Consider the following 22060-nt stretch of genomic DNA (forward strand, 5'->3'; position numbering starts at 1 on the left):
TCTCTAAAGAACAGCTGAAAGAAGCTTCTATGCACAGAATGCTCTGGGATTTGGGATCTCAAACACAGGCGGGTGTAAGAGAACTCACAGTACAGACAGCAGCATATGCTTCTTCCCATTAGCTAGTTCAATTTCAATCTTCAAGGTCCTAAAAAGGAGTCACCAACACCCCCTCCTCCAAAGAGACTCAAACAGCCCACTACAGATAGCACTTATTGCAGTAGTTGAACAAAGGTTTGTACAAGGCAGAAGTGATTTACAGCTCTCAACAAATCTTCAACAAAACAGTCAACTACATGATTGGATCAACAGATAATAAAATCTGTCATTCAAAGTTAAAAGGCTAACCAAGATGTTACCAAACACAAACCTAGGTCCTTCCATTAACACAGAACAACCCAAACCAGAAAGAATACTATCTTGCAACTGATATAATTATTGAAGTAGTGTGTTAAACCAGCATAGAGAGGAGCTTTCCTAGACAATCACTAACAGTGGGCTACATGAACTAGGAAAGAAGGGAGGGTATTAATACAACAGCAGCCATGCATTATGAAGTGTGAGTTACTCAATATACGTATTTTATCTTGAAACAGATCAGATTTATTACTTGGAAGGTGAGTATGTAATATTTCAGCCTTGAAGAAATGTTACAGCAAAGATTGTTCTCACCCATGCTACTTCCTATAAACTCTGGTGTATTATGAAACCTTGGCAGCATGGTGTTATCTAATATAGGAAGTTCTTCTGTATTTCTCCAACAAGTTAAAGGGCCAGCTTGTAGCTGGAAAGGCCAGTTTCCTTTCACCTAATCTGTATCTCATCTGCATCTCTGTAGTAGCGTTCCCACTTTGCTTGCATGTCAGCAGAAGTGTAAATTAGTCCTGAAACAGTCTGGTGATCTGAAATGAAATTCTCTTCCTCTATTAATTTCACTCTGAAAACCAGAGTATCTACACACCTCCAGAAGAATTCAAATGTGTTGACACCTCTCACAAATGCTTAGCAAAATCAAGTCAACTGCTTAGATGGAAAACCATGCATTTAGGGTCAAGAGTCCTCTGTCTCTCCCCCTTCCTCCCTAACCAAGATCATAAATTGCAGTCTAAGAGACATGTTCAGCATCTGACTAGCACTATAGGTGCCTAAGCTTGCATGTTTCTGCCCATTCAACCTGGAAGCTCCTGCAGCTCACACATTCCAATAGAAAGCTGGACAGGTATTACACATGGGAAATAAAAAAGTTACAAAAAAGGTACATAAGCCCTTAGAGACCTCAGTTCAGGAAGCACGTTCAGTATGTCCATAGGATCCAGATTCTCATAAAATCTAACAGAGAATGGACTGCAAGAGTAATTGAGTGGTTACAGTTCAGTCAGATCTACAGAAGAGCAAGGGCTTGAACCCAGCTGTGTACCTACCAGAACTAGGAAAGTGCTTGGCTGGAGCTTTTCAGGGCAAAGCTTTTGTTTCTGAAGCCATGCAGCAGTGGCGCTAGGAGACATTTGGACTTGGGTCTTGGAAAGGCAGTAGAACCTGTTGCTCAGACTTTAGCAACATAAATTTCAAAATACAAAAGACAGCAGGATTGTAGATAACTGTTCTGGCATATCTCCTAGCTATGCATGGACAGCTTGCTGTTCACGTGCCTTGGGGAGGAGACACACAGCAGAAGAGATGGAAGGGTAAAGATGAGATTAAGGAATCACTAAGTCCAGCACAAGACAGTTAATTATGTTCAGCAGCCTTCACAATACTCCAGTTTCAAGCACTGACTTCACTTTATGTTTTCACCTGACAAAAACCCCTTATTTTTTACATCTTGGAGCCTCAGTGTCTGTCACAGGTTGGCAGTTGCCTCTGGAAGACCAAGTTAGAAACCATCAGACCGAATGAATTCACTGAGTAGATTTTAGGAATTAAAGCATAAGGACTTTAACAGAGCTGGTTTGTTAATTTTGGGTTGTGGAAACACAGCCCTGATGTATAGAAACTTTTCAATAAGGCAAAATTGCAATTTTTGTTCCTGTCCGTTGACATCTTAAGAAATTCTTTCTGGAAGAAAATACAAAATGTAACTGAAAAAATAGGAAAAAAACCAATCTGTGCCACTAATCTGTGCTACAAATACCAACTTCTAGAACTTGCCTTGTAAACAAAAATCAAAATTTGATAAAAACTGACATATTTTACCGATCAGAATTCATTTTAAGTTTTAACATTAAAATACTCATTTCTGCATGCACTCTGCATCCTGCACAACATAAAACACACATACCAAAACCAGCCACATGTTGTTCATGACTACCTCCCTTCTGATGAACCATACATTTTGCATAATTTGTGAATCAAGTTGTATTTGCTTCATACACACACAAAAATAAAATGGAAAATGGAGGAAAAGAGAAAAAGGACTGAAAATCCCAGCAGCCTAACTAACCTCTAACTTGAATACCTCAGTTAGGTGGCTAAAAAAACAGGTGGCATGAAACTACATACTGGTATATTAAAACTTGCAGAATCTTTTTTACATATCTAAGACATACGCCCAAGGGGAAGCTGCAAGGCCACAGCTTCTGTCTCTGCTAAACAATTCAAGCTTCAGTGAATACTTGATGCAAACCTTGCTCAGTAAACACCTCAACCTACCATCTTAAGGTGCCCCTTAACTGGCCAGGACAAAACTGGTGAATACAGAGTGACACTATCTGTACTTGCTGTGGCAGATCACTGCTGACCATACACATGAAGGAAGGACTGCACACACTGGATGGGGCGCCACAAATCTGCCAAATGAGTAGGGAAGTCAGAGTGAATTCCCATGGATCAAGCTGAGAAACTCACCTTGAATGGGGGCACCCCATTACTAAAATTTTACACAAAACATGCACAAATGCAACTTACAGCATTGTGTGATCTTCTGGATGTTAGAAGTTATGCGTTGGGCTAGCTGATTAGGATCCCCAAAACCCGGTCCATACGACATGGCTGAGTAGATGTGCTGTCAAGGTCATCCACAACAGGAGAAAGTCAGATAGTCTCTACCTACAGAAAACAATAGTTATGTTTTGGTCATTGGTTTATAAAGGTCTTCATCATCTTAAAGAAGAATACATGGGAAAAGATTAAAGAAAATTCCATACACTAATGTTTATCCTCTCCAAAAGCACTGTACTTCAAGGATGGAGTTTATTCTTTGTCAAACTTCTCATGTATTTTCCCCACCATAATCAAAGACAGAGTATAATTTTAATTTGTTGCCATTCCAGAAAAAAAAAAGCCGTATATTTAATCTGAAAATGCCAAACCCTCTAAAGAATTATATCCCAAACCAATTATAGTTATTTACATACCATGTATCACCCATCCCACCAATACAATCCAGCATATGTAACCACTGAAAAAAAATCCCAGCAGGTATCACACAAGACATCAGAAAGAAGGCAGCACCCTCTAAACATCAATCATTTGTATCAACTTCAGTTTTAGTTTAACCCAGTATCACATAAGTTCTATGAATTACTACTTTATCCTGTTTCAGCTACTGTGTTTGTCAATATGAATTAATTTTTCAACAGTTTAGATATTCAAACACATTTTTAGGGGTGTTTTTCCATCCATACAGATCAAATTTCAGCACAAGTTCATGAGCTCATATTCTAAATTGAAATTAAGAAGACATAGATCGCAATACCTGTGCAAATCAAAGCTGGAGTTTATCTGCTCTGCAGTGAGAATGCAGAATAATCAAGCACACACACATCCAACACAATCCCACAATTTCCTCCAGGCTGTTGTCTCCTGCACATCACCCTCACAGGCTGAACATTTTAAGTCCCCCACATTTCCACTGTTCAACCCAAACCATGTGCCTTCCAAGCAATGTCCTCTTCTCCTGGCCTGTCAGCTTCTGGTTAAGAGACACTGCTAAAACTCAGTTTCAGGTATAGAGAAAAAGAAAGCACATTTAATGTGTGAAAAGAAGGAAATGAAAAGGCCAACTGCTTTGTCAAGTATGACAGCAGCTGTGCTACAATTTGCAAACTCAAGTCCTTACGAACTTTTTTTTAAATACAAGCATTTAACAGCCCCTTTTGCCAAATATGATTTCCTTTCACCTTTGGAAACGCCTGTATTAATACAGGCAGCAGTACCCTGGTTGTTTTAAAACATGACTGTTTTCATACCTCTGTAATATGAAATGGTCTCTAGTGGAGCCAAGACACTGTACTGGTCCCGACATCGTACATCCCTCCCAAACTTCACCAGGGATGTAACTACAGAGGTCAGGCCTACCACTGCTGCCCTGCAGGTGACATCACCTGTGCCACATGAACAAGCTGCTGCTATCATGAAGACAAACCCTGCATGATTTTGAAATGGCTGCTTCACTATGATCCCAAACCCTGCTTCAGACCCTGAGGTATCCCCCAGTAATGAACAACCTGACTGCAGACAAGCCAACAGGGAGTGTATTTGCACTCTTCTACTTGCTGCACTATCGCCCGCGAGTCATGCTAGCTGTCTGCAGTGTCGTTTCCTGTCTTTGTCTGTACCACATGTAGATTCAAGTTATTTTGACTAAAGTCTGAAGTCAGCCAGCCAGACAGCCTAAATCCCACTTATCTGGGCCAAGGCTGGCATTACAACCCTTGATTTTTTTGGAAACTCCAGGCAACATTGCACTGAATTTGTATTGTAAGACCAAACCCATGAAAACTTTACAGCAAATTAATGGCTCTATACCTTGGTGCATTGACTAAGCAAGGAAATCTACCAGTTCAGTGAAAAATACAATCATAGGCATAGAATCCAAAGAAACCACCTAAAAACTAAGTTTGAAAAAGATTTCTCAGAACTGCTGACAGGTTTTTCTTAAAAGTTATGGCTATTTCTAGACACCTTAGTAGCATGCTAACTACAATGCTACTGACTAAAAAACTTTTTATTTAAATATTATAGTTAATGTTAAAAGTTAAACATATGTTTAATGTTAAAGTTAAAATGCCGCTGCTAAGGAGAAGAGATGGCAAAAGACCAAGTTACCTTGTGTAGAACTAACTGAAATAGTATTTCATGACTGCTTTTTCTCCTTTTGTTATTTGTATTCACCAGACAGCTCCCCGAAACACTGTTCTCAGGAACATCTTTACAATCTAGAGATACACACCAAATATTGCTAACTGTAAGTATCTTTAAACAAGTTACACTCCAGGACACTGACAAATGTACAGATTGTTCCACACATAAGACTTAAGAATTTTTCAACTTTCTACTACAGCCAAATGCAACAGATAATAAGATGGTCAGATGACAGACTGCAAAGTCCACAGGATATAGTTCAGCTTTTCATCTGCACATGTAGATCTCTCTAACTGTTGACAGAATTCTTTGTATCAACTCACATACTTAAGAACTGAGATTTATAGTAAATTTGTAGGACAGCCATGTAAATTCACAGCTGATTTACTCCATGCACATTCTTCTGCTAACAATGCTATTCCTAAGTATTTTAATAATACAGGCTGGTGACAGAGTAAGCAACTGGCATAGGGAACAGACAGACAGAGAGGTAAGAGGACAGCCATCAGCTGTCATCACCTCCCAATCTTTGCCACACTTTCTCCTTCTAGTTCTCACAGCAACACGGGCATCTCAACCAGATGAGCACCCTACTTCCACTCACATCCCCTTCACTTGTTAGTGCTGAGTTACTCAAGCTCCTCTGAAAACACAGACAAGCTGAGCCCTTGGAAAGTCAACTGCTAATGACCTAGACAAGGTCAGGGTTTCAACCACCAGGAAAAAAACAGGCATGCACCAAGCACTTCCTTCCATCCAGGGTGATAGGAGCATTCATCAAGACACTGAATTTCCATAGAAATTTCCCCTTTTCACTTTCACAGCATTTAACTACTCTGTTGTGACGTATTTTGGTATTACTGGCTGCACAACTTACAAAACAGGGAAGTTAAAAGCCTGCTGCAGTTGCGGGAAGTACACTTTGCCTTCAAACTGGGATGGAGCTGCACTTGTGGTAGTCTTCAGTTCCTCTAAAAGTTTCAGTCAGGTGTGAGTTTCTGATTATTTTATCTTCTGCTGAACGTCTCTGCCTCTGAATGCGAGTACACCTAGTGGCAATTCAGCTTGTCAAGCTACTGAAGAAAGTCCAAGGAACTGAGTCTACGGGCACAAATGAAATGAAAAATCAGAACATTTCATTAATATGAACTGAAGCAGGACCTCACTGTACATTGAGGCTTAAAGAATTCAAATGACTGCTACATATTTTTCACAATTTCTGCATTAACTGGTTCCTACATCATACGGTCATTCCAGACCAAAACAAAAAAAGAACCTTAGTATCAACATATTTTCTAGAAAGGTGTTTGTCAGGCATAAGAAAAAATCCACTTTTCCATTGGCTATGAACGTAGAGACAGGAAAGTGGGTACTCCTACATCTACACAGCTCCCCAGTGTCATTCCTGAAAGCTCCATCAGGATAAAAGGAAGCGGTATGACAAGCACTGCACATGTCAGATCTCACAGCAGTCACCCGAATATCTTGCAGGCTCCAGTCAGCTACAGTTAATAAGCACCTAATCTATTTTGTATTTTCTCATTTAGATATCCAAAGAATCCTCCTTCTCCCAGAAATCTAGCCCATACACATTAGGATAAGAACCCTTAAGCAATAGTTTTACTGTCTGAGCAATGTTATAGCATCAGGACCTAGAAATGTTTACATGGACCCTTAACTTTCAGAAAACAAAAAGTACATACTGCATTTCATAGAACACTTGAAAATTTAAATCTGATCTGAATTTAAATCTGATTTTATGCCTTTAAGTATCCAGAGACAAATCATGGGGCTTTCCTTATGGGATTTTTTTCTCCTAAATAAAAGTCACAGTAACAAAGCTTCTCCTAAACAGTATGTGGCTTCCTTTATAAACTACTGCCGCTCTCAAAAAAAAAAAAGAAGTGCAAAATCCTTCAAGCAGGGTGAAAACACAGGCAAAAGTGATGAACTGCTGAAAGACTTGGGGAAAAATTTCAGCAAGTCTCAATGATAGCTGCATAAAAGATAAGGACCTCCTGCTACAGCACCTGAGGGATTCTCATAACTGACTCATAGCAACTGACTTAGCAAGATACAGGTGAGCATTAAAGGTGAGCATTAAATCTGTCATTATTTTTGTTAGTGGATGAGGGAGGATTTTTTTCTGGACTTATGTCTTTTTTTCCTTTATACTTAAGCTAAAATATTTAGAGACTGATATTACATTTACCAGTTTGTGCTTTTACAGCTCCTAATGTGCTGAAATCCTGGTCCACAGGCAGGCTCTAGCCCCCCATAATACAAAACTGACTGTGGAGCATAACAAATATGCAAACACAGTAGCAGTAAAATTAAATTCTTCTTGCTTTCTTAAAAGAAAAGTTTCCAGATTTTTTTTTTAATCCTCTACTTTCAGGTAGAAGTCAAACTTAAATCCATATAGGGTAGGAAAAAGCAAGAAAAGTTTATTTAAAACTGCATCAACACTAACATAAGACCTGTCAAAGGGTAACTTCCTATCCACTCTGCACAATTCTCTCAGCCTTGTCACATTACTGATGCTGAAACCTACCAAAACCAAGCTTACATCGTCTAACAGCTCTACATTTGGGGTTTTTGGAAATAATTATTAGATTGTGTCACTGGTCAGTGTTTTATTTTTCCTAAAAATGATTCTGTTGAACAAAGATGCAATTTAAAGCAGTGACATTTTAACTGCTCGGCATGAAAAACTAAATCACAGAAGCTTGAAATTCTATTAGGCCTAATGCATCACCAACGCTTAGCACATATGGATAAAAATTAACATGCTTACAATTGTCTGATTCATTCACACTGATATTTATGATGAACTAGGTGAAGGAAGCGCATAGCTTTCACAAGCCTAAGAGAACATATTACTGCTTGGCAAAATGCCTTAAGTAAGAGAATTATGTTCCCTAGGAGCTCACAAGGCATTTAAAGGCCTTACAATGAAGCAGGAACAGGAAAATGAACACTGGGAACTGGAACTGTTGGGGAAGAGAGGGAATGGGAAGTCTGAAAATGGACCTGAGACGACCATTTCAAAGTGCCCAGTTTCTTGTGCTGCTGGTAGGCAAACAACATCTCATGGGAAAAAGAAGACGGATGAGAAGCCCAACATATGTGGTGTGCTAGATATTCTCACTCAATTCTCCCTCATGGTAGCTTGTTCACATTGAACCAAGTGCTCAGATCAAGCGCACCGAGTGAAAAGTTACCTTTGCACAAAATCTGATTGCAATGGATGCCGAGCCTCTCTGAGGCCTATCAGGGTGCTAATGACTACACACAGCTCATGGTCTCTTTTCTTCTCCTCTTCCAAGAGTTTCACTTCAGTGTAAGCCACCAAGAAGAGTGCTACCTCATATTCTTCCATAACACTACGGAAGGCGTCTTCATGAAGCAAACACAGATACAGCTCATAACAATGCCACCATTCAGCACCACTTTCTTCTAATTTTGACATATTTTAACTCTCTTTTTGGTCCCCTTTTCCTTCTTTTCTATTAAGAGCAATTGCACAACCTCCAAGCAGAAGGGCTGCACTGCCGGCAAAACACAAGCCTCGATAATCACCTGACAGGAGGGTTCCAGTCGCCCTGCTGGCACAGCCCACTGCCTTTGAACGGCTTGCGGAGGGGATCACAGCACAGGAGCACATTGCTTCTGGCAAAGTATCCTGGGATTTTATCACTAGGCTTCTCCAATTAAGATGTAGCGCCCTGCACTGTATGCAAAGCGGAGTGAAACCTTCCACTGAATTGCTGAGTTTGAAGAAGCGCCCATTCCTGATGCGGCGGCGAGCGATTCACCAGGAAAACAGCGATAACGCCGGGCCGGGGGCCGGCGCGCCAGGCCCGGGCTCGCTATTTACATCGGCCGCTTTTATAATGTCCCCCCCTCCCGCTGACATGCTCACCTCGGACGTGGAACAGCAAGGGGAGCACTTCCACAGGGCGGGGGTGCCTGTCCTACCCTACAGTTCCACACCAGCTGCTGTAAAACACCCGCTGTAGGCCCCGACTCTCCCCCGAGAGCATCGCCGAGCCCAAAGCCCTGGCACCGGGGCTGTCACAGGGAAGGGTGCGGGGAAAGGGGCTGGTGCTGACACGACCGACCGCGCTCCAACACCGCGCTCCCCTCGCGGCCGCGGCTCCGGCCCCGGCCCCGGCCCCCGCCTCGCCCGCAGCCGCCCCGCTCGCCCCACGGCCGGGCACGGGGGGGCGGCCCCGGCGAGGCCCTTCCCGCCGCCCTCTGAAAGGCTCCCTGCGCCTGGCAGCCCCTTCCCGGCTGGCCGGACACCGCCCTGGTCACCCCCACCTGCAGCGGGCAACACCCCCGGCGCCTCAGCGGAGCTCCCGCGGCTCTTACCCGGCCCCGGCGAGCCCGCTCCCAGGGGTGCGGCGGGGGCGGGGGCGGTGCAGGGCGTGGAGGGGCGGGCCGGGCCGGGGCCTGCCCGCCCCTCCGTGACGGGAGAGGTGGGGGAAGGCGCGGCCCCGCCCCGCCCGGGCGGCTGCGGGAGCGGGGCCGGGCGGTCTCTGACGGGCGGCTCCGCCCGGGCCTGCGGGGAAACACCGCTGCTGACGGACCCCGGGGGCTCCCGAGGGGAGCGGGGCAACCCCGGCAGCCGCAGCCGTGTGCGAATGGAAAAAGTGGGGGTGAAGGGTGGGGAGAGTGTCATTTAGGGAAAAGATGCTGTTGCATCCGCCAGCAAGGGGAAAACATGGGCAAGGATACAATATTACAGTGAAAAATACGACGTTACTATGCTGATAGCCTGCTTTGCCAGCCTTGCCTTCAGCTTGGGTCAGTTCTTCTCTAAATGGGAATGGACAAGTCAAGGAAAATGAGTGGGAAACTGTAGATCTCTTCAAAGGTGCCTTTACATGCAGAGATACACAATATACAGCTGGGAGAGGGGCCAAGCGATGCCAGGAGCACGAAAAATGAAGGATGCGTTCTCACCGCTGCCGGTACCGGGCTCGGGGGACAAGGAGGATGGGGTACCCGCGGCAGCGGGGCTCATCCTGGCCCAGCTCCCTGGGAAGTGACAGGTGAGCCTCCAGGCTGCCTGCACGGCATTTGGGTCATTTCTGCGTCCTCCTTGCTTCTTCAAAGGGACAATGACAGGGCCAAATGCTCCCCAGAGCCCCGGGGCTGAGCCGCTTCATATATCTGCAGAATACCCCCATGCGCATTAAATACCACAGAGCAAACAGCCCGCAGCACCCGATTGCTGGGAATGCCACCTCCTCCACATAGCCCAGGCTCGCCTGAGGAAGAGCTGCAGAAATTGGGAAGTGCAAGTCTAATTCTGCTTCGTCATAGACCTTGGTCGTTGCTACGATTTAGAAACAGCTAAAACAGTGAAAAACTTACTAGGCATCCTAACCCAATAATAATAGAGAAGTCTAATAAACTGCAAACAGAATGGAGCAAAGTTAAAGGCCTGAAATAGGCAAGACTACTCTTTACTTTACATGGGTGGTTCTTCCTGGGTCTCAAAGCACGCTGAAAGGAGAGACAACATAGACTCTGAGACTTATACACCTACATAGAGTTCTTATGTTAATTGATGGTTGGAAATGTCATTTTCTTACTTTCATTAATTAAAGTTACTAAGGAAAAAAGCCATTCTGATATGCCTTTTTGCTGCAGGAATGCTGAATACATAGTCAGTCTATTTTTAAAAGGCTATTTTTATTAGTGATTTATTTTAGCATTGCTACATGTGCAGGTGTTTCCCCCACGATCCCACTAGATGGTGCACTAATAAGAGTATAATGCAAATCCCTTCCAAATGAAGGCCCCGCCTTGATTATCTCTGTTTGTCATGTAAACTCCATTGACTGACCCAGTCACTCCTGCTTTATAAAACTTTAGCTGAGATCATTGTCAGTTTTCCTCCAGAAAACAGTACATCGCCTGCTATGTAATTTCCAAAGTGTATTTCCCATTAAAAAAGTGACCATTCATCAATGAGAAAACTTTTCCTGCAGATCACCACTTGGGTACTTTTCCTTTAGGCTTAGAGGTAAGACACAATCATAACTGATCAATGTGCATTCTCATTTTATGAAAACAAGGTATCAAAATGCTTTCCTAATGAAGCTGTGTGCTTTATGAAGAAAATCCTGGTCCTCACCTGCTGTTAGCTCACTTACCAGAAGCATGCACCTTTTATTGTTAAATATCTAAAAGTCCTTGTGATAGGATTATTTAAAGTAACCAGTTGAAGAATGATGTTACAGCCTAAGAGTGAAAAATGGATTATAAAATAAGCTTTTCATTGAAGTGTCTGTTCTATAAAAATGCTTACATAGCCTTTTTAATAGAATCATAAAATAATTATGAAGGTACAGTTACTAGACTATTGATCATATTTATTGATCAGAACTGCTAAGAGCATGGTACACCCTCAGAATATTTTTGTTAACTCCTATAGATAAGCCATTGAGTGGGAGAACATGCACTGTTTCACCCTTTTAAATAAAACAGCAAGATTCCTGCAGTTTCCTCTATTAGCAATGGTGCATGAACAGGAGTTGTAAAGAAGCCATCTCTAAGTGTTCTCATCAGAGATGCTGATGGAATGATGCTATGCATTTGTGTCCCTAAATGCGTTTCACTGGCTCCTCTCCAGAGCTCTCACACCAGCATTACCTGGGGATTGAGTTCAGAATCATCATTCACCTACCTTTGCTGTTTCTTGTTGAGCATGATCAGATTTCAAATGACTGAATTAAATGGGGAAAGCTCTGGGTGAAGAAAAGGGGAAATGGTTGAGCCCGTGCTATGCACAGTCACTGCATACCATGGAGGATGCTCTGGATATTTACTGATTGAAGGTCAGAGTATTTGTCATTTATATTCTTGTCGTGTGTGTAAAACTGAAATGAAAGGGATGTCACTTCAACCATGTCCTGTTTGAGGATCCAGGCCCAGTGTGGTGTAAAATGTCTGAAAGAGATGGAAGTTAAGCCACACCAGCATAGTGCAATTTTGAAAAAGCACACCTTCCTCCTAGCCCAGTATCCACATCAGGACCCACTTTCCTGACTGTATTTCTGCCTCCCAGCTCCTGCTCCTGCCCTGGCCCCTAACCAGCAAACACACAGGCCCAGCAGCGTGGGTGGCACAAGCTCCAGGGCCCCAGTGACGCAGAAACGAGTCACTCATTTCTGTGCAGCTCCCTGGGCCTGCACAGTGTATGATGAAATGAAGGGGAGCAGCCCAACAGTGGCCTCATATTCCTGATGAGTGTCCTCTTTTCAAGGCATGAGCAGTATGTAAGTGGTGTGTAATTTACCCTATGGGCCAATTTCATTCTCTGCTATCACAACCTCACTTGCGCACATTTAGCTTTACATAGGAAGAGTAATGTTGCCAGTATTTGGCAAAGAGTCTGGCAGAGCTTCCCAGACAGTTATTACTGATGCATTCCACCATCAGCAAGAATTCCTGTTACTATAGCTGTCATCTCTGTTTGCTAATGTAATAAAAATATCCGCTCCAGAACCTGAAATGAGATTAGGTTCCTATTATACCCAGTGCTGTACATAATTATGATGGATGATGATTTCCAGCTTGAACAAATTTATGGGTTAATTATTCTGCAGAATGACCAGTAAAACCTATTTATTTAAAAAAAAAGAAAAGCATTGACTGTTTGCATGTTATTTAGGCTGGTACTTGCTCTGCAGCAAGAGTAATTAGCAAAGTATCATATGTTTTAAATAAACAGAGAATTCTATTCTCAATATTGATAATGTTTCCTACAAAAAAGGAAAAAACTCACTAGCAACTTATTTTCAAATCTTTCTTTGCCTTTCGGTTTAATTTTCAAAGACATGTTATACTTTCATCTGCAGTAGTGAAATGAGCTGGCATTATTTTTTCAAAGCCCAAGGTTTAATTAAGTAGTACCTGAAAATACATAATTCCTGTAGCTTCAGACAGACCGTTTTGAAATAACACACATTTATAAAAGGCATAACATGAAACAGCATTACTTTGTTCAGATACAGAAATACAAACCTACAGAAGAAAAAATATTAAAAATAAAAGAATCTATGGATTGTTGACATCATGGCATCACTGTAAGTTCAGCAGCTAGCTCTGATAGAATCCAGTAGGTCTTTATTTGGAAAATGAGGTCATTGTTGAGCAATCAATATTCATTATTTTACAGCTCATCATCATCTTCATCTCATCATCATCTTTGTCTTCCTCTTCATTTTCAATTCATAATTAACTTAATCTCTTTCTGGAACTATGCAAAATAGAAGAAGAAACTCACACAAAGGGATCCTGACAGATTTTGGCTAGGTAAACCAAGCAGACATCAAATGTAAGGAGGCACAGGGCAGAGTTATAAAGATGAGGGAAAGGTTGTTTCATGATATTTCCAAAATGTAGTGCCAGAAAATTGGGAAAGTGATCTTGGCTACTCCCAGAATTTTAGCAGCATTTCCTCCTTGCTTGTCTGCTTTACCATTGCTATTGTACACATCATTACTCTGAGTTCTGCTTTTCCCTTTCTCCATCACTCCAGCCTGCAGCTTAGCCAAAAAGGAGATCTAGCAACAATCACAAGATGTTATGGCACAGTCCTTACATGGCAGCACAGATGGTGGTCACCCACTGAGGGGCTAAAGCTCATCCACAGAAGAAACCTATAAAGACAGGTTATTCAACAGGACTCAAAAAAAAAAAAAAAAAAAAAAAAAAAAAAAAGAAAAAGTGACTAATTGAATGCATTCATGGCATATACCCTCTGGAATCCATTGAGAACTGGTAGAAAATATCTCAAAAACCAACCAGCAACTTGGTGGACGTTCCCTTTCTCTAAAACCTTGGCTGCAGCGAGTTCAGAGTAAAAGGTGTCAATGTAAGATGTTGTTAAGTTGCCTCTAGGACAGGACTCAGTTTGAGGCTTGCAGATTTCTACACAGCTAAATGTCAAAACTTCTGTTAGTGCCTCGATTAAGTCTGATGACCCACAGATAAGCATCTAGTGCCATTTTAGATGTCCAGATGTGTCCCATCAGGCTCCCAGCTACTGCTTCACTGGTGCAGGATGCACCAGTGTAGGCATCTCAGGTTCCTAATGACATCTTAGGTGGCATTTGGCAAATGATTCATACCTTCTGCATAGTCACTGACCACTACACCCTGAACTTAAACAGCCATTCCAACTGTAGCTGTAATCAGGACTTAGACACTTACCAGAATTATAAACACCTACCTATAAATTTAAGAGTCTTAATCTCAAAACTCAGCCAATGGTCTAGGTCTTCCACAGCTTTCCTATGTCTTTCTGTGATAATTTGGCACCAGAACTTTTATAAGAATCCTATTCTGCCCTTCACTCTTTAGCCTGATCCTGTGGGTTTGGTAACCTTATTATAGAAAATCTGCAAATATGTGCAGAAGGGACAGGTTTTTACCTTCTGCTACAGCATGAATAGACAGAGGAACAGTAGAAGCAGCTTTGGCTTCTGTTCCAAGAAACAATGTATATTAATTTAGCAAACTGGGGAGACATCAGACACTGGGAGAATGAAGCAAGATTAAATTACATTGCAACTCCAAGCACAAGGCTTCCTATATGTTGCAGTTTAAAACCACCAAAATTTTATGATCATTCTCTATTCAGGAAATCTCCCAAAATATCACATAAGCGTTCTTTCTTGTCTCCTTCCTCCAGATATTTTCTTTAGTTTCAAATATTTTGAATACCCATATTTTCTCTCTCACCATTGTCGTAACCTTATGGACAAAACCAAAAAGGACTTGAAATAAACAAATGTAAGAACATATTACATCATCTCAATGTAACTAAATTGTACTAGGAAAGGAAACTGTTCTTGCCATTCAAAAAAAAAAGAAAAAAAAAGAGAGTTTTACCATTTCTCTTATTGCATATATTAAAACATGTAGCAGCTACAACAATCACTGTATTGCACTGGTGTCCTACAGAATATCTACTGTGCCATTCCTTTTTCTAATTCTTACACATGTAGAGCCTGATTCAATTGCCTGCTGCATGTAGTGAAAAACTGACCACTTTTCAACAAGTTGTCAGGCATCTGTAGGTCTCTTACTGTTAGCTGCATGCTTCCTATAGCTGTTTTTCTTCTAGTGTTAGTATTTTTTCCCCTCTCTTCTTATCTGGCCATGGAAAAAGAGACCAGTTCATGATTAAGAGAAGGCTCAAATAATGACAATTTACATCTTTCTACTTTGGAGCAAGAAGAGCCTTTTAACACATATTAACTTACAAAGTTAAGAATGCTATCACAAAATTTAAAAATGCCCATCATACTGTTCCTTCTCTTTACCCTTCCTTCTTCAGAAAAAATTGCTGTCTTAAACTGAACTTTTGTTGAGTGTGCTATGCAGCCCCGCAATCCACAGGAAAACCCCCAAAAATAGGGTGTGTTATCTGATATGGCTCAATCTGCAGTGAAGTCATGCATAGCCAATGTCTTTTTTTATTGAAACTGCTGCACATAACATCTAAGATCTAAATATCTCCAAGTAACCTCTGAATCTGAGTTCCTTAAAATAGAACAAGACAATTTCAGAGGATTATTGATTTTCTAAAAGGGCCATCATCTGTGCCCCTTTGCTGTGAATATTTTTCCTCACAGCTACCAAAAGAGCTGATTTGGGATCTTTAAATAGAATATAATATTTTGAGAAGGCTATGGGCTTATTAAAATTACCTAAACGGAGCTAGAACACTCATATCTCAAGTCTTCTGTCATGTGTATTACAGCCCTATAGCCCATAGTGCTGGCTTTTTCTCTCCCTAAGCAGTGAGCACCTCTGAAGTAGTTAGTTGAGTATTTTATCATTAATGCAGAGTGGTGGGAATGTTTGTAGAGTAAACACTCTCTCAGTTCCATTTAAAATCCTGCTATGTGTAGCACACTCCTCCTCCAAGACAGGGGGTCTCCATAGGGTGTGCTGTGTAATTTCTCTTCATACTTTTTGCACAAATGGCAAGATTTAACCTTAAGCTTTGTAACTGGAAAATTCTGGTCTAAAGCACTCGCAACAAATTCCTCCACCTGCTGCATCCTATTTTTATGTAACTTTTTCTTTTATGTTTTCCTGCTTTTAGTTACATTGGTCTGTGTTCTATCCATTTAAGTACTCATGTAGGACACACCTGTATGATCAGCTTTAGAAGCAGCACCTTGGTAAGCAAACTGTAGAAACTTAAATCATATTTAAAGGTGAATATGGAGAGAAAAGAAATCACTGCCTTCCCCATCTGTAGCATCTTTGTCCAAATTAGTCAGCTGAGAAACTAGAGGACTAAAACCAGAATAATTTAGTTCAGAAAGTCGACAAAAAGAATAAATTCAGATATTTTGTCTCTTATCTTTGAAATTAAGAACTCTTATATTTACTTCACTCTAGGGTTGTCTTGATACAAAAGAAGTGTTCTTTCTTTCAATTTATTGATCTTGTTATCCATTGTCTCTTTTTTAATTTATGACAAATTTGCAAGTATTAATCCCATAATAAAGTGAAAAATCCCAATAGTTCATCATATTCAAAACATTCTATTTCATAATTTTTTTCTGTCCAGACTTTTTTTCTGATTGTGGCCCCAAAGTGCAGTTTTTAGTGGTTAGTGATGAAGTACACGAATTGCAAAATATTGACAGAAAATGCCAAAATACACATAGAAAAGAGTTGAATAGTTGAACGTGACAGCCTCTGGTTCAATAGTTCCCTGCAGAAGAATTAATTAATAGCAGGTGTTAAAAGTAATCCCAAAACTCCACAAGAGTTCTGCAGGTACAACCAATACAGCCCTTCTCCAGAGTTCCCAATTTCCTTTGCTGTTGTTTGCAGTGAGCAAAACATAAGTAAACTGGGAATAATCAAACCAAAATAAGCAAGGTGTTAATAGGACTTGTTAATTCACATTTCAGAACAAAAATTAGAAACTAAGGATATTTTGAGCTGACAGAAAAGGAAGGGAGAGGGGAAGGTAAGGTGGTGTGCTTCACAGCACTGGCAGAACAAAATAAATACAAGCCATCAAGTAGTCCAGCCTGTGGAAAGCACCATATACCAAAACACAGCTACCTGGACATGGCCCATGCAAAGCTGCCTTTTTACACTGAGCAGTGTTTTAGTGGTAGAAAAAGGGCAGATGTGGCTGAACTGGCCTGGGAAAGGGGCAGGAGAGAGCAAGGCAGGTTGAAGCAGACCTCCCCACCACCCATATTCTGCTGGTTCCAGGCGCCTGCACAGCCCTGACCTGCAGCCAGACCACTGGTCCCAGGCTGTGCAGATATCACTCACTCCCTGCAATTTCCATCAAAGGAAGCAGAAATGGCCAATATGATTGCCTGCAATTCCTTCCTTGCTTGTCTGATTGTGAGTCTGCGAGATTAGAGGTGATGTTCTGGTCCAGTGCTGCTCCACAGACTTTAAACATAATTTTCAAACTCTGTAGAAACGTATCTTCTTCCTCCCTGAGTGGACCATGCTGCACTGCTGGTCGCATTGCTTGAATGAGATGTTGATTTCTGCTAAATTGTCACAATGAGAAATAAAAATCACTATCACTATTCTTATGGGCTGATAAAAAATGATCAGCCCACAATATCAGAAAAGCCAGATGCACCAGAATGTCCTACGTCACCAGCAGGGTCATCTTCCTTCTCTACTCACACGCTAGAGGAGCTGCATGGCAGCACCCAGCCGTCACTTTGGCATCTTTTCAGTGGGAAAGGGGCACAGTGCAGTAACCACTGGGAAGACAGAGCTGAAGCTTTGCCCATGCAACATTTGACAAGTATGATAGGGTTTTTATTTATATTTCATTTACTCCCTTTTTGAAAATCTAACCTTTAATTCCTCTGAGGGAATGTACCTACCTTCCTAATGATAACATTTGCAGAAGCAGCGCAGCGCAGCACATGGAGAGGCAGGCAGTTTTTCAGAAAGTAGACCATCATACCATAAATCAACCCACATTTAAAATATTTTTCAGCTACAGAATGAAAAGTTACATTTATAAAAGCAGACTGAGGTAGGTTTACCATGTCTGCAGTCCTGTGAGTCGGTAAAGATGATGGAGTATTTTCAATTGGAAAAAGTTTTGGCTCCATTCTCCTCCCCTAGTTTGTTTGGAAAGATTGGTGTGACTAGGGTGCTAATTTTCAGGCAATGATAACTAAATAACTACCTCATATGACTTAAGCATGAGTGTTTCCACTGACTCATGGATACAATGGTTCTTCAGTGTCTTGGCCATGTAACTTGTGACTCTGTACACACAGTAAAGAATCTGGATAATATATCCTGTACATGTTTCAGTGTGCTGGGTCATTTCCTGGAATCTGGCAAGACACTTCTTAGGTTATTATCTTGCTGTATCTAAGTCCACTCATAGGTTAGCTGTTACTGTATGTGGCAAATATTTGTATAAATGCAAATACTGAAAACTTAGAAGAACCTATATAAGTATTTGCAAAGTTTTCTGAAAGTAATTCAAGAAGTTGCTAATTAATTTATAATGAATACAACAGGAAGGCAGTAAAGTACACAGAAAATAGCAGTCTGAGTATTGCAACTGCAATGACTATTTTCAAAGTTTTTTTTAATCAAATGATAAAGCATAAATTATAGACCTGCAGGCAGAACTGAAATAACCCATCCAGAAGGTGGCATTGCACAAGTCCTTAGGTGCTGAGGAGTTAATAAAAATATCAGCTATTGGAGAAAGGCAGTCAAGAACAACAACAAAACCAACCAACAAACCAACAACAACAGCAAAAAAGCCAAACCAGTTAGTGTTTAACCCTGAGAAAACCAAGCTAAAGGTGAGCAAGAATAAAATTGACAGGCTAAGAAAATTCTTTCATAGGGACGCCAGTTTTGGTGATCTAATGCAATGGGTGAAAGATGGTATAATTACAGTCAAGAGAGAGAAATCCAGCAGGAAGGTGAGGTGCTACACACAACTGCATCACAAGATGTGCAGGGTTTGCAGGAGGAAGCCCCAAGGTACCAGCTGGATTTTATGGAGCCGGCTGTGCTGTGGGCCATAGCATAACACTGAGGAAATGTCAGTTTTGACAATGGAGCAGGCCAGAAACTTGGTGGGAGAGTGGATTTCTGGAGATGATGGATGGAAGCACCCACAGACATATTTCCCACCATTTTGGACAGGATGGTTCCCCACCTCTACGTGCACACAGCACAGGGACTAAACCCATGCTTTGCATTTCTGGGCCCTGAAATCTTAACAAAGTCAGACCAATACTACACCAGGTGTGAGGTCCAGAGGCTGGATGAAGTAATGATTTGGCAGCTTGAGATATTCAACAAAGTACTGCAACACAATCAGTCCTTGGGAAGAAAACCAGATAAAACAATTACTTACACATTGAAGAAAAAGATCTGTTGGGGAAAGTTTTCTTGGGAAAAATAGGTCCTTTAGTACACAATCCCTTCTTTGAGTCAAATCTTGCCTCTCCTGATTTATTTAGAACATATCTCTATGCCTTCAGAAGATCTTTTAAACCATCATGATTACAGTGTTACATCAGGTCTACAGACAAATATGACAGTCACACGTGCTGTGACAGTTCTGTCAATCAACATCTGATCTGAAGGATGAGGGGACAAAACCTGGCTCTTGGCTCTGCTGGTGTTGGGTACCTGCAGTGTCAGTACACTTCAGTCATGCACAGGCTCTGAAACTAAAGTGTCTGGGGGTAGTATCCCAAGTGTGGGATGGAGGGCAGTCCTGATGGGGGCTGGTGGCTGAGGCCAGCTGCCTCCCTCCCAACTGGTGTCACCTGCAACCTGCTGCAGTGACAGCCTCTGCATGCTGGCACAGAGCAAGAGAAAGCTGTGCTAAATCAGAGTAAAAAACACTATTTGCCTGTTTTTATTTCCTCTCGTGCTTCAAAAGGCTCCCCTTCTCTTCTTCTCCATCTTGGTCTAGTCTGCACCTCAAAGCACTAACAGATTGCTTTTTTGTGTGTGTTTAACTATCCTTTCTCTTATTAAATAAAACCCAAAGCAGCTTGGACTCCTCTTTTTTCTCCATCCTTCATTTTGGTAGAAATGAGTAATTAAAAATAAAAGTGAAAACATTCCTCCTTTCTTACAGGGAAAACTGGAATGTTCTTGGTTTACGTACAGATAAAAAGATTCATGGCTGTCTTTTGAGAAACTGCACATCTTTTTTTATGTCAGTGTTCCCTGCAAAATCTCATAAATGCTCTGTTGCTGCTGCAGCCATGAAGGCTGACACGCAACTGATCCAGAAGGAAGATAATTTGATTAGGCTATGTAAACAGAAGAATAAATAAATTACTGTAATATATTACTTTTATAGCTATATATGCCTTTTTGTCAGGAACTTCTTGGAGCAGTTACTTTCATTTGCTTAATTTTCACTAAAGCTGATTAAAATGTTGTAGGGTTTTTTGTTAAAAAACATTGTAACTGAAAAATGGATGCTATTAAGTACTGATTCACCTGAACTTTTCTGACTTCTTTGGCATATTTTAGTTTTAGTAGAAAAATTAATGCCTGTAAACCAAAATTTTTAATTTAAATATTGTATAATTAATTTTGGAGCTTGTAAAATAAAAATAAACACAGAGCTTGCAAAAGTAAACCAATCTATTTCTCAGTTTTCAGATGATGTTTTTGCAACCCAAGGATATAACCTTTTTTTTTTTTTACCCTTGTTTTGTTACAAGGTGTTGCTGACCCTTTTTGTTAAAGCTGCTTTTGCCTGTGGATTCCACAAGAGGGTAGGAAATCCTTCCTCAATATTTAGGCTGTGACAAAAAAAGATTAAAAGAAAAGAATAGAATTTAACTCCTCTGACCACAAGCAGGCACTGCAGATATACCTACAAGTTCCTGAGCTGCAAATCATTTGAGAATAAAAATATAGCACTTTTTTGAATAAAAATCACTGGCTTTGAAGAGAACTCTGAATGTTGTTGTTTGAGGCATTGTAAGAGGGAGGCTGAGTGCAGATTTCCTGGTTGGGATGATTTTAACCACATCTAGCTGTTCTGCATGTTCAGACTGGGATGTACCAGAAAGGAAAAGGATCATGGAACTGCTCTCAGACTGTTGCCCTCGCCTGGATGTGGAAGCTTGAACTTCCTCCTGAAGCCAGAATTGCCCTTCCTCTGAGGGCAACATCAGCTCTTGCTGGAATCAAGACATCCTAACCCTTCTGGCTGTTTCCCTGAGGAATAAGAACACCATCTACATTTGATATAGACAAGAATTAATGCTAAAACAGTCCACTGTGTAGTCTGGAAAAATACATTACTGTATGAGTATGTGTTTCAAGAAAAAAAACCCCAACCACCCCAACAAAAAACCCCAACAAAAAACAAAAAAACCAACACAAACACTCAGGTTCTCCAGTGTACCGGAGGGTGTGGTTCACAGAAAAAAAATCCCTTTTATTCTGGTGTGCTAGGTTTTGTGCCAAGCAGTGGAGTATTTTTTAGCAGCAAGTTTAGCACCATCATCAAGCTTAACAGCAGGGAGAACAACATGGCATGCCACAGAGTCACTCAGGAGCCAAATTACACTGATCTGACAGATCTGAAAGAGCCCTTGGCCAGAAGAATTACTAAAGACCTACTGACAGGTTACAAGTTGTTTAGCAAAACTAGCTAAGTAGATACTCATTTAACATCCAAGGGCACACATTGAATGCACAGAAGGACATGACACACTGAAACCTCACAGACAGGTCACTATTGTTCCCTGAAGATGTGCTGTCTGAGACAAAAGTTGTCATTGTAGGAGATGTAATGTATTGGGTTGATTCTAAATTATTTATGCTGTATGTTAATGGAGTAATTTAATCATTACTTAAATGTCTCCAATTGCACTGTGTGTCACCGGCTAGACATTTAATACTTAGAAGAGCTTTTGGAAATACCTGTGTA

The 22060-nt window shown here is 41.2% G+C and overlaps 1 protein-coding gene across 7 annotated transcripts in view; it reads right to left on the bottom strand.

Annotated features, from left to right (window-relative positions):
• Positions 1 to 9545, bottom strand: part of STX7 (syntaxin 7) — a 32014-nt gene extending 22469 nt beyond the window's left edge. The window contains exons 1-3 of one of the 7 annotated variants that reach the window (XM_042016867.1): positions 9460 to 9545; positions 5960 to 6183; positions 2905 to 3045 (exon numbers count right to left, since the gene is read on the bottom strand). In XM_042016867.1, coding sequence (XP_041872801.1) covers positions 2905 to 2986 — 82 coding nt within the window. In that variant the 5' untranslated portion in view covers positions 2987 to 3045; positions 5960 to 6183; positions 9460 to 9545. Of the gene's footprint in view, positions 1 to 2904; positions 3046 to 5959; positions 6184 to 8664; positions 8773 to 9007; positions 9221 to 9408 lie in introns of those variants that run through there. The other 6 variants (XM_042016865.1, XM_042016866.1, XM_042016868.1 and 3 more) reach the window with 6 other exon arrangements.
• Positions 9546 to 22060: the final 12515 nt, after the last annotated feature.

This window comes from Corvus kubaryi, unplaced genomic scaffold (assembly GCF_017639235.1).
Source record: "Corvus kubaryi isolate FWS band 111438036 unplaced genomic scaffold, C.kubaryi_AGA036_p1.0 split3-73, whole genome shotgun sequence".
Taxonomy (NCBI): domain Eukaryota; kingdom Metazoa; phylum Chordata; class Aves; order Passeriformes; family Corvidae; genus Corvus; species Corvus kubaryi.